The 12,980-nt window shown below is 43.2% G+C and overlaps 1 protein-coding gene across 2 annotated transcripts in view; it reads left to right on the top strand.

Moving 5' to 3' along the window:
- PAFAH1B2 (platelet activating factor acetylhydrolase 1b catalytic subunit 2) overlaps positions 1-3,827 on the top strand; it is a 28,637-nt gene extending 24,810 nt beyond the window's left edge. For both annotated transcript variants that reach the window (XM_065944150.1, XM_065944149.1), the window contains exon 6: positions 174-3,827. In XM_065944150.1, coding sequence (XP_065800222.1) covers positions 174-452 — 279 coding nt within the window. In that variant the 3' untranslated portion in view covers positions 453-3,827. The remainder of the gene's footprint in view (positions 1-173) is intronic.
- The last annotated feature ends 9,153 nt before the right edge of the window (positions 3,828-12,980 follow it).

The raw sequence follows: 12,980 nt of genomic DNA, 5'->3' as shown, positions 1-12,980 counted from the left end.
GAAGAAACCAAGGAGGCATAGTCAGAGAACTTTTTATTAAGATGGGCCTAGTCCAGTGTTTCAGAAATCAAAGGTATAAAAAATACTGAATGGAGAGTTCAGGGATATTTGAAATCACAAGTAAGTAGAGAAAAATAGTGAGTCTTCTCATATTCTTCTCTGCTCTTCCCCAGGGTTTGTTACCTCGAGGTGAGAAGCCCAACCCTTTGAGGCAAAAGAATGCCAAGGTGAACCAGCTCCTCAAGGTTTCCCTGCCGAAGCTTGCCAATGTTCAGCTCCTGGATACAGATGGGGGCTTCGTGCACTCGGACGGTGCCATCTCCTGCCACGACATGTTTGATTTTCTGCATCTCACAGGAGGTGGCTATGCAAAGATCTGCAAACCCCTCCATGAACTGATCATGCAGTTGTTGGAGGAAACACCTGAGGAAAAACAAACCACCATTGCCTGACTGGCTCCCATCAGTGTTACTAGCATCCCAGCCTCCTCAGATCAGTTCTATCACTGGCACTACAGAATCCTTCTCTTTCTTAAGGCACTTTGCATTGTCGAATGTTCCTGAATGTTCCTATCTAGTGTTTGAAGGGGAGGAGGGATTTAAACTGGTCCTGTACATAGAAGGTTTGTTTTACACAGGAGAAAAATTAGCCAAGGAAGATGGTTGTTTAAATTCATTTGAAACCAGAAGGGGACTTTTTAGTTATATGTGTGACACAGTCATTGAATTATCACTGTTTTTCCTAGGACAACATCAAGCCTAAGTACTGAACAAAATGAAGATGCTTGGCCTTTCTTTGTGTGGATTATGTCATATATAATAATGATTAGAATCACACCTACTTGGCTTTAAAACAGATGTTTTTCCAGTTAAAGTTCATTATTTAGTCTTTTTTATTTTGCTTTACTCATACATATTCTCAATGTTGTAGCAACATATAGCATCAGATTGAACGTGCTTGTCATTCAGATATGGGAGATGCTATAGTCACTAGTGAATTTGTTCCACTCTTAATCCTTCCCATGCTCAGCAGTGAAAAATAGGTTTGGCCCCATCTAGGGGACTCTGTTGAGGGTATTATTTTTATGCTGCTGAATATCATGTCTGGAATAGACCCATGCATGCAGCCTTTCCTCTATTCCCCCTCATCCCCTCTCCTTTTTGGGGGGTCCTTGTCGACATTACAAGCTTTTAACACATTTTTAACCTAGGAGCTCTGTTGCTGGAAGTAGAAGCCCCCAGCCAGTCACTCTCACGATGGTATTACTGACGTGTAACTCATTCTTGTGTGGTGGTCTGTGCTATAGAGTCTGTGTAGTGCTGTCCATGTTCAGAGTTCTGATTGGTTGGTTTGTTTCTCCCTTAAAACCTGTTAACAGTTTTCCTTCTTTTAGGGGGAAAAAGTTGGAACTCTGTTTCCAACTCCATAAGACCTGACTTTTTTTCTTGGCTTAATTTTTAAATTATCAGTCCAGAAAATTCTGGCCTCTTCTCATGGGGAAACAGTGAAACTGCTCTTCAGAATAAACATTCTACTTGATCACCCCTGTTTTAGTAAAAAAAAAAAAAAAAAAAAAAAAAAAAGAACTAGGTTTGTGTAACCTTCAGGATTTCTCCTTAATATATCTTCACCTGTGAATTTCTTTCAAGAGAGCTCTTTGTAATCTTAATGGTTTGATGAGCTATGAGAACTACCATTTAAAAAATAATAGGAGGAGGTGGTTTATTATTTAATACACCAATGGAATATATACAAACTGGATCTACAAATGAATACTTTAAACTGGACCAGGTGGATATTGAAGTAACCCATCCAGATGGGCTCTGCAGAGATTCAGCTTAACTTTCGAGTTCAGTAACTAAGGCATACGTTTCATATTCGGCTTGCAAGGGACATGGCATTGCTGTTGCGTATTGGAGGGGGATTTGTGGTTTGTGCTGAGCCACATCTAATTGAAAGAGAGAGAACTTGGGCTGATTTTTTTCTTGTCAAGGCTTTTTCTAGATATTGTGTGGGGTCTTTTTTTTTTTTTTTTTGGTCTTTTAAAAACAACTTTTGAATGTATCATGTCTTCATTAACAACTGAAAATATATGTGATGTTTACTAAACTTGTTTAGTATATTAAATTTTCCTTTTTATTTTTAGTAGCCCAGGCTCTTGAGTTTTTCAGGACAGATTTTTTTCCTTAGCTGAGGTATAATTCTAGGGAGGAGGATTAATTAAGCCACAGTTCTGTGTGTGAAAGACTGTTTCCTCTCCTGGTCTTTTTCTGTTGTCAAAGATGGGAGTACAGTCCAAACCCATCAGGTCACTCCTGCAGCATGTAGTTTTAGCTTCTCTCTTGACTAAGAGTCACATATCCCTTTGTCAGCTGACCTTCAGCGCTTTGCTTCTGTGTATAAACCTCGGATGTTACTACATTTTATATTTACCAGAGCTATTCGAGCAATAGTATTTGAACCACTAGTCTTTGAAATAAAAGTCAGCCCCATTGCTAACAGTGCAGATACTGAGTCCACTGTCATTTCTTGCAGCTTTCTTTGCGCTGCTTTAGGCAAAAAGTGTTCATCTGTTTTTCTTCATTTGACATCCCACTTTGCTGCAGTGACAGAACTTAATGCCTAATCTTTAGATTTCATATATATATATATATAAAATATATACACACACACACATATATATATATATATGAAGTTTAATGAACTGTCCAAGTGAAATGTCCTAATTGTCCTCGTAATTAAGGAGCCGGTTTTGCAGGCAACCAGCGAGGTGTTTTTCTGTTGGTCTCCCAGCACATTCCCATTCCTTTGCTCACCCATTCCTACTATACTAGATGGCAGCTGGTGATGCCACCGTGAAGGTTTCTGCAGTCCTGTCTTGAGTGTGGCAGGCTGGAAATGTACTGCCAGAGGTGAGCTGGGGCGTGTTTTGCTCCCCACACATTTCTAGACTGCTACCTACAGGCAGTGTACTGGCTACCACCTCAAGTCCAGACATATGTCTAAAGCTGAATTTTGTGTCAGTAACCTTAACCCACCAAAACAAATCTTGAGTAGCTCATATCTTGCTCTTAGGAATTCTGTCGTCATTTAAAAGTAATGTTCAACTTTCTTTTCCTTTTTTATTTGTTTAACCTAGTCACTGTTTACAGTTGTATGCTAAAGCCTGAGATATTGTCTGTGCTGTGGTGTATGAGCATTGCCAATTTTATATTTATTGCAGCAAAAAAGAAACTAAAGATTTATGAAGATGAGGAGCATGGCTATGCTCCTAAATCTGTGTGGGTGCATGTGGGAGAAGTGAATTGGGGTCTCTTCAAAGGAGGCTTTTGGGGGTGGGGTCACCCAGGCTTCTCCTTGGTGTTCCTGCTTGGGGATCACTGCTGCTAGCTGACTGGACCTCCCCAATGGAAGTTTTGTGATTCCGCTTTGGCAAAGTTTCATTAACTAGTAGAACTCATTCTGTTATAGTGCATATTTCAATATAAATGTAAACATTTCACTCGAACTCACTGTCTTTCGGTCTCCTTTATCATAGCTTGAATTCCAGTGTCAAGAAGAAGGGATGGTTTTTTTCCTAATCACAAGCAATTAGATACTTCGGTCATCTTGTTTCTTTGCTGTGGAACTGAATGTACCAAGCTGACCTTCATCACGTATCTCCTCGGGGGTGTAGAATGGTCAGCGGGGTGGGATGAGCAGATAGAAGGAATCTTAAGTAGATAAATGGAAATAACTATCAAATAAAATGTTTCAGATTTGTTAGTACTATCTGGTAGTTAAAAACAATTAACTCTAAAAATTATTAAATTGACCTCTTGATGCGTTTTCTGATTTCATTCTTTAGAATTTTATTCACGTTAACTGCCCCACCTTCCACGGTTTCTCCTTTCCTCCCGCTAATAATCACCAGTTTTTCTTTTTTACACTTTGGCATATTTCTTTATTGTTGCCCCCAGCTTGAACTTAAGTGTTTCAGATTAATTGAACTATTCTGAGTTTCTGTGTCATCTAGGGAGCCAGGCTTCAAGATAATATTTCCCATATATTAACCACCTAAGCACTTTAGGTAGGTGCATTCCCACTTTACTGTTTGGCCTGGGAGAGTTTTCTGTCCTGTCAGAAATGAGTCATCTCTAAGTGCTTGAGCTGGGCTTTGAACCCCACTTTGCCTGACTTCAAAGTCCTTGCCTTGGATTACTCATTCAACCTGGGGTATCTTTTTAGCTCTAGAGTCTGATTCACAGTTCATGACAGATGGACTCCTAGTTTAAGTGCATTCCCTTAATGCACTTGTTAAGTGCATTAACTAGGCTATCTTGTTTCCTACCTTAAAAACCAGCAGTAGATTTAAATTGTGTTTATGGAGCTAAGCATTTCTAGTGGTCCACGTGAAGGGGTTCAAAGACTACCTGGCGAACATGTCAGTAAGTTCAGATTGGCAGGAGGACATTACTTGGAGGAGTTAAGTGAAATAAGATTTAAAATCTAAAGAAAGGTGTCCCTGGTAGTCCAGTGGTTAAGAATCTGTCTTGTAATGCACAAGACACTGACTGGATCCCTGGTCCAGGAAGATCCCACGTGCCTCAAAGCTACTAAACCTGTGCCCCTCAACTACCGAGCCCACATTCTAGAGCACGGGAGCCAGCTGAGCCCCTGTGCCTGCTGAAGCCCACTAGCCTTAGAGCCTGTGCTCCGCAACAAGAGAAACCACCACCACGTGAAGCCCTCCCACCGCACTTGCCAAAACTAGAGAAAACTCAGGCGCAGCAGCGAAGACCCAGCACAGCCAATAAATAAATAATTCTGGAAAATCTAAAGGAGGCCTTCCCTTGTGGTCCAGTGGTTAGGAATCTGCCTGCCAATGCGGGGGACACACATTCCCAGGGTCGGGAAGATCTCCCATGCCTTGAGGCAGCTATGCCCGTGCGCCACGACTACTGAACCCGTGTTCTAGAACCTGGGGGCTGCAACTACAGAAGCTCAGGTGCCCTGGGGCCCATGTTCCACAAGAGGAGCCACCACAATGAGAAGCACAGCTGGAGAGTGGCCCTCCACTCTCCTCAACTAGAGAAAGCCCTCTCGCTGCAACTTAGGCCCAGCACAGTCAATGAACAAGTTCATTAAAAATTCTACAGGATACAAAAGTGAAGTACAGCCAATGATGAATGGCAGAATGATGAGGAGTTTCCTGGTGGTCCAGTGGTTAAGAGATCGTGCTTCCATTGGAGAGGGCACAGGTTCATCCCTGTTTGGCGAAGTAAGATCTCATGCTGCCCGGCATGCCCCCCCCCCACAAATTTTTTTAATTAGTAATACAATAGGAGTTGCCAGCTTCCACATGCTGAGGGATGGGGTGGGGACCACACTTACAGGTGAAGATACAGAATGAGAGTTCATATGAGACCAGAAAGCGTAGCTGCCTCCCTTGAAGTCCACTGTTGAGCTGGTATAGTGCGGATGTATGCTGTGGACCACCTCTCCTGACTGGGTGAATGGCCTTTCTAACAGGGTGACTGCTGAGTGACAGCGTGGACACAGTTCTTCATCACCCTCACCTCCCCAGGTACTACCTGCTAACACGTCTGCCCCAAGCACTACCTCTTAAGAGCTGTGTGACCAGAACAGGGGTCACTGCTGGCCCTTTGGGGCCTATCCAATGACTAACACCACCAGCCATGCCAGCGATGATTACAGCAAGCTGATAAGCCAATATGGTGTTTCTTAGCAACTAAAAGTTTCTATGTTTTTTGTAACATTCACTTTGTTACTTCTAACCAATATTGTGAGGCTACAATATTGAAATGATTTACTCCTATAAAGGGATAAATATGGAGATACTAAGCTGAGGTGTTTTTCTCTCCTTTGTCTCCTCCATCACCATCTAATCAAACCACCTTCCTCTCCACCCACCCCCTAGAGGCACTACCTTTTGAGTTGCTTACAGGTCCCTCTTAAATCACAGCAGTGCAAGCCGATGGAGGCCTGAGGCTTTGTTGATGGTGTCGTAACGACCCCAGTGAACCTCTTCAGAGGCCCAGAAGTGGGAGAGAGGGTAGTGTGGGGGAAGGGGAAGCTCCCTCACCAGCATATACTTCGGAAAGGAGCCAGCAAGGGAATCCATCCTTGTTTTCCTCCAGCCACGGCATAGCTGCCTCAAGGCATGTGGAATCTTGTGGAATCTTTCTGACCCTGGGAATCCGTGTCCCCGCGTTGGCAGGCAGATTTGCTAACCACTGAACCGTTTGTTTGTTTATTTTTGGCTGTGCTGGGTCCTCATTGCTTTCTGTAGTTGTGGTTGCGATGGTGTCTGTTGTTGCAGAGCACAGGCTCTAGGCGCGGAGGCTTCCACAGTTGCCGCTCGCAGGCTCAGTAGTGGTGGCTATCGGGCACTGGAGCACAGGCTCAATTGCAGTACGTGGGGTTAGTTGCTCCACAGCATGTGGGATCTTCCCAGAACAGGGATTGAATCCGCATTCCCTGCATTGACCGGTGGATTCTTACCCCCTGTGCCACCAGGGAAGTCCAGCTACATAGCCACAAAGACCTTAAATGTTTGCTGAACGCATAGTCTGTCTTTGACCTCATTTTATGCTTTGCCTCTTGCTTATTTGCTGACTTATTTTAGCTTAACTAATGACATCAAAAATATGTATGTATCAAAAAAACATTTTATACACTGATAAAGCTTTGACAGCACCCCTGTCAAAAGTAAATGACACATCAGTGTACTGCAGCATATTTTTTGATAAGCACTGATAGTCCCAGTTATTAAATGTAACATCCAATGTGCTTCATGACCTGGTCCTCTTCAGTACATGTCCTCCCACCACTTTGAACTTTTAAGTCAATAGCTTTGAACTTTGAGTCTATGCCTTTGCCCAAAGTTGAGACCCTGTCTGGAATATGCTCCTGGCACGTTTGCTAGGCTAGCTCCTTGTGGTTTAGTTGCTAAATCTTGTCTGGCTCTTTACAACCCATGGACTGTAGCCCACCAGGCAGGCTCCTTTGCCCATGGGATTTTTCAGGCAAGCATACTAGAGGGGGTTGCCATTCCCCCTCCAGGAGATCTTCCTGACCCAGGAATCAAACCCGCATCTCCTGCATTGGCAGGCAGATTCTTGACTGCTGAGCCACTAGGAAAGCTCCCGGCTAGCTCCTACTCATCTTTTAAAAATCCCTGAGATTCCTGTAATGTATCTGATTTCTTCTATTTCCAGCTCCCATCTGTATTACGTGTCTCATCTCTGAATTCTCATAATATGTTTTATAAATCTTTTATCATTGCATTTACCACTTTTCTGCACTGCTAGATATGAATTCCTTATGAACAGAAAATATGTTTTAAGTATCTTTGTGTTCACAGCACCTAGGTTAGTGACTAGTACAGATTAGGCACTGAATGAATGAATAGGAGATTGAATGATTTCTTCATGATCATCACACCAGTAACAACCAGAATTAAAACTGGAATACAAATCTTTTGACTTCATTTCATGTTCTTTCAATAGTATCTTGCTGCTGCTTTTAAGAAACAATAGAAAAAAAAAGAAACAATAGACATTATTCCAGCTAGTGATAAATTCACTTAAGAACAACAAAAACAGACAAACAAAAAAGAACAATAAAAACAGAAAGAGGTATATACTACCTATTACAATAAATCTTGAGACATTTTCTGGAGTTGTTTGATTATAGCTAGATGGAATTGTGAAAAGATATATGGACTCCAGTATTCATAGCAGCATCATTTACAGTTGCCAAGATGTGGAAACAACAAATGAATAGATAAAAAAGATGTGGTATTATATATACAATGAAATACCACTCAATCCTAAAAAAGGAATGAAATTTTGCCATTTGCAGCAATATGGATGGACTTGGAGAGTATCATGCTAAGTGAATTAAGTCAGAGAAAGACAAATATTGTATATCACTTATATGTGAAATCTAAAAAATACAACTGGTGAATATAACAAAAAGTAAAAGCAGATTCACAGATATAGAGAACAAATTAATGGTTATTAGTGGGGAGAAGGAAGGGGGGCAATGCAGGGCTAAGGAATTTAGAGGTACAAACTATTATGTGTAAAATAAGCTACAAGGATATATTGTACAACATGGGAAATATAACTAATATTTTATAATAACTATAAATGGAGTATAACCGTTAAAAATTGTGAATCACTGTATTGGACACCTGTAACACATCGTATTTTCATTGTTCAGTCTCTAAGTCGTGTCTGACTCTGCGAACTCATGGACTGCAGCACGCCAGGCACCTCTGTCCTCCACTGTCTCCTGGAGTTTGGTCAAATTCATGTCCTTTGTCATGATGCTATCTAACCATCTCATCCTCTTCCACTCCCTTTTCCTTTTGCCTTCAATCTTTCCCAGCATCAAGGTCTTTTCCAATGAGTCACCTCTTTGTATCAGCTTGCCAAAGTATTGGAGCTTCAGCTTCAGTATCATATAATATTGTATATCAGTATAATACAAGCACACTTCAATGAAAAATTTTAAAAAAAACTAAATGAATTAATACATTTTTTCTTCTTCTGACTATACCACACAACATGTGGGATCTTAGTTCCCCTACCAGGGATCGAACTTGTGCTCCCTGCAGCAGAAGTACGGAGTCTTAGCCACTGGACCACCAGGGATGTCTCAATAAAGACTGCTTTTATAGGAAAAATGAAACTAGAAGAAAAAGGTAGATTGGTTCAGAGGAACAAAGGTATCATGAATAAGAAAATCACTTTTGTGAAGGCTCCAGGGACCAATGAAATAATAGAAGCAGCTATGGCGTCCCAGCCAGAATGTAAAGAGAGGGAATCCGTCCTATGAAGAACAATTTGGGAGCTGCATGCAATCTTTAGATACAGACAGAAGTGAAATGTTCTTTAGTTGCATTTTCTGATTTCTTAGCCAGAGACTCAAGCTTTCTTGAAATAGGATGACGGCTGGCTCAATTTTATCGGTGATCTTTGGAGACACGGATTTGAGTTGGTCAATTATTCATCTGCTTGTTTTCAGCAACCTGATGACCAGACTCATTTCCTGGAAGGAAAGCCCTGAGGTTTCATTCCATCACATGGTCACAGGGAACCAGATGCAGGGCCTGGACTCATTGTGCACATTTCCCCATCAGAATGGTGAAAGCCCAGGTTTAGGAAATGCAAAGAGGCTGATGTGTCTCTGGCAGAAAGCCCTGCTCACACAATCAAAGTTGCTTTCCCTTGACTCTTCTCCTACTCTTTAGACAATAGTTTAGGATGATGAATGCAGTCAAGCCCAGCTCCACTGTGTGGCGTTTGTGCATGATAGAGATGAGAGATACTGAAGGCTCAGAGAGTGTAATTTGTCTAAGATGGACAATGCAGGGAATTAAACATAGAACTTTATATCATCAAAGTCCTTGCTTTTCCCACAACACCATGAAGCTGTGGGACAGGTCAGACCTTATCCCCAGGACAGAGTTAATACTGTATTTTTACCTGATTCCTAATCTGATGTGCACCATCTTTTTATAGTCCTTGAAGGAGAGAGAAACAGACAGGAAGGCAGCCCTGGGAAAGAGCAGAAATTGCATGATAGTGAAAGTCGTTCAGTTGTGTCCGACTCTTTGTGACCCCATGGACTGTATGTAGCCCGCCAGGCTCCATTGTCCATGGGATTCTCCACGCAAGGATACTGGAGTGGGTAGCCTTTCCCTTCTCTGGGGGATTTTCCCAGTCCAGGGATCAAACCCAGGTCTCCTGCATTGCAGGCAGATTCTTTACTGTCTGAGCCACCAGGGAAACCTGATAGAAAGAAGAGCTATATACTCTTGTTTCTAGGACTGCCTGTATCCAGGATGATTCTATCAGAGTTCTGAGTAGATAAACTGAGCCCTTTCTATAGTCACAATGGAAATAGGGAAATTGAAGTTCGTTTCCTTCAGGAGGGTTGGTTTTGCAACTTTTTCTTCTGGGTTAAAGTTATACCATTACTTTATTCTAAAGTCTGATGTGATTCTGCCACCTACCCACAGGGACGGCCACCACCTACCTCTAGATTCCTCAATTATTTGATCGAATTCAGCTGATCCATTTACTGGGCTTCCTACAGCATCCTGCTCTTGGGAATCTTAAGGTCGTTTTAACAATACCCTTGAGCCAGCTGAAGTTTCCTCCCTGTCCTCTTGCTCCAAACTTTGAAAATCCTGTGACAGACAATGGAGCCGGGCTCATGGAAAGCTGGGGACCTGGTCAGCTGCCTGGTGAATGGTCCCATTTCCCAGGTCCTTTCTATATTCAGGCTGAGAAAGATGGCCCACAGGGAAATGAAAGTCTTCCAGCCTTGTGACCCCACCCTGCCTCCCTTCATCACCAGGGCTGGGAGTGGGCTTTTTATAAAACACGGCAGAGAATGCAGTGGCTGGACCTGTACAGAAGGTCAGGGGGTCTTGCCTTCAGGACTTGATGTCTCTTTGCACTCTGAAGTCTGGCTTTGAGACCCAGTACTGCCCTTCTTTTATGCTGACTGCTGCAGCCAACAAAAAAAAAGTCTTCTCTCCACTCAGGGCTGCCAGACGTCAGAAAGGACCTATTCATAACAAGCTTGTGCTGACTCCCCCACCCCCACCTCCTACCAGCAGTGGGTGGGGCAGAAGCACTGAGGAAAGTTCTGCAGACCTGAGAACAGCGAGAAAATACAGGGCTGCTCCCCGCCTCCACCCCCAACCCTGTCTCAACGCTCAAGCCCCGGAGACCTTGAAAAAGGGAAGACTCCCTTCTGGGTTTATTTGAATAGATTTCTCCCAAGATGTTGCCCAGAGAAAGGGAGCAAACAGGAGTATTGATTGGCCAAGGTTGCTTGGCCCCCAGGGCAGTAGTTCTCAAAATTTATTGTGCATAGCAAACTTCTGAAGTGCTTCTTAAAATGCACATTCTGAGTTCCATCTCTTGCTGTTGTTCAGTCACTCAGCCATGTCTCTTTGCGACCCCATGGACTGCAGCACTTCATGTTTCCCTGTCCTTCACTATCTCCTGGAGTTTACTCAAACTCATGTCCATTGAGTCAGTGATGCCATCCAACCATCTCATCCTCTGTCGCCCCCTTCTCCTCCTGTCCTCCTCCACCTCTAGAAGCTGGGACTCAAGAAGTGTATGTAGGGATTTTCCTGGTGGTCCAGTGGCTAAGACTGCGCTCATAATGCAGGAGGCCTGGGTTTGAGCCCTGGTCTGGAAACTAGATCCCACGTACTGCAACTAAAAGATTCTGTATGCTGCAATGAAGACTGAAGATCCAACATGCTGCGACTAAGACTTGGCACAGCCAAATAAATAAATATTAAAATTAAAAAAAAAAAACTGTATGTAGGGTCTCTGTGTGCATTTTAAAAGGCTGAGGGGCACATTGTGCCCCCAAACCTGAGGCAGAGTTGGGACATTTCTCCCCATCCCAAGCACAGTTCAGTTCAGTTGCTCAATCCTGTCCGACTGTTTGCAACCCCATGGACTGCAGCATGCCAGGCTTCCCTGTCCATCACCAACTCTCAGAGATTGCTCAACTCATGTCCATTGAGTCGGTGATGCTATCCAACCATCTCATCCTCTGTCATTCCCTTCTCTTCCCGCCTTCAATCTTTCCCAGCATCAGGGTCTTTTCCAATGAGTCAGTTCTTCACTTCAGGTGGCCAAAGTGTTGGAGTTTCAGCTTCAGCATCAGTCCTGCCAATGAATATTCAGGACTGATTTCCTTTAGGATGGGCTAGTTTGATCTCCTTGCAGTCCAAGGGACTCTCAAGAGTCTTTCTTCTCCAACACCACAGTTCAAAAGCATCAATTAGTCGGCGCTCAGCTTTCTTTATCACCCAACTCTCACATCCATACATAACTACTGGAAAAACCATGGCTTTGACCAGATGGACCTTTGTCGGCAAAGTGATGTCTCTGTTTTTTAACACGCTGTCTAGGTTGGTCATAGCTTTTCTTCCAAGGAGCAGGTGTCTTTTAATTTCATGGCTGCAGTCACCATCCATAGTGTTTTTGGAGCCTGAGAAATGTCTGTCACTGTTTCCCCAAGTACAGCTTGGGCTTATTCAGTACAGCTACAGCACCAACCAACCTGTGGCAAAGATGCTGTGGTCCTCAACTTGGATCCTCACAGCATCCAGGAAATTTCCTAGTACAGGTAGACCAGTTAAGTCACATCAGGCTCAGTGGGGAGCTCAAGCTCAGGGTGACAGTATTTCTTAGAGTTCCAGATTTCCTGGGGGTCCAGGGGGGTTGCAATGAGAGGAAAGGTGAAGCCTGGTTGGGATAGGAAATCTACACTGACTCTCCACACTGGGCTGTGAACAGCAAGTAGCCAGGAGCTACTCTTCAGTTGCAGTGCCCAGGCTTTTCATTGTGGTGGCTTCTCGTTGAAGGGCATGGGAGCACATGGGCTGCGATAGTTGCAGCTCCCAGGCTCTAGAGTGTGGGGCTCAGTAGGTATGATGCACTGGGCTAATTGCCCTGAGTCATGTGTAATCTTCCCGGACCAGGGATTGAAACTATAACCCCTGCATTGGTAGGCAGATTCTTAACCAGTGGACCAGCAGGGAAGTCTACCTTTCTATTGACTTAAAAAATAGTCACAACCTAAAAGTTGAGAGTTATGTTTTATTCGGAGGAAATTTTTAGGACTTAAACCAGGGAGGCAGTACCTCAAGTAATCCTGAGAGAACTGCTTCAAGGAGGCGAGCAGAGGGGTCAGGTTATATAGAAGCTTTGCAACAAAGGGTAGGTAGTCTGAACATCAAAAGATTATTTTTACTTATTTATTTTAATTGGATAGATTATTGTCAATTAAAGAAAACCAGACATCTCAAGTTAAGGAATTCAGTGCTTTTCTGTGTATGGGAAGATGCATACACATCTTTGGGCTCATTGCTTTCATATGCATCTCAGCTATCTGGGGCTAGTATTCTGCATTTTTCACATCCTCGATTC

The sequence above is a fragment of the Muntiacus reevesi genome, chromosome 9, assembly GCF_963930625.1.
Source record: "Muntiacus reevesi chromosome 9, mMunRee1.1, whole genome shotgun sequence".
NCBI classification, from domain to species: Eukaryota; Metazoa; Chordata; class Mammalia; order Artiodactyla; family Cervidae; genus Muntiacus; species Muntiacus reevesi.
The sequence above is the reverse complement of the archived record's forward strand: the minus strand, read 5'-3'. Positions and strand labels throughout refer to the sequence as shown.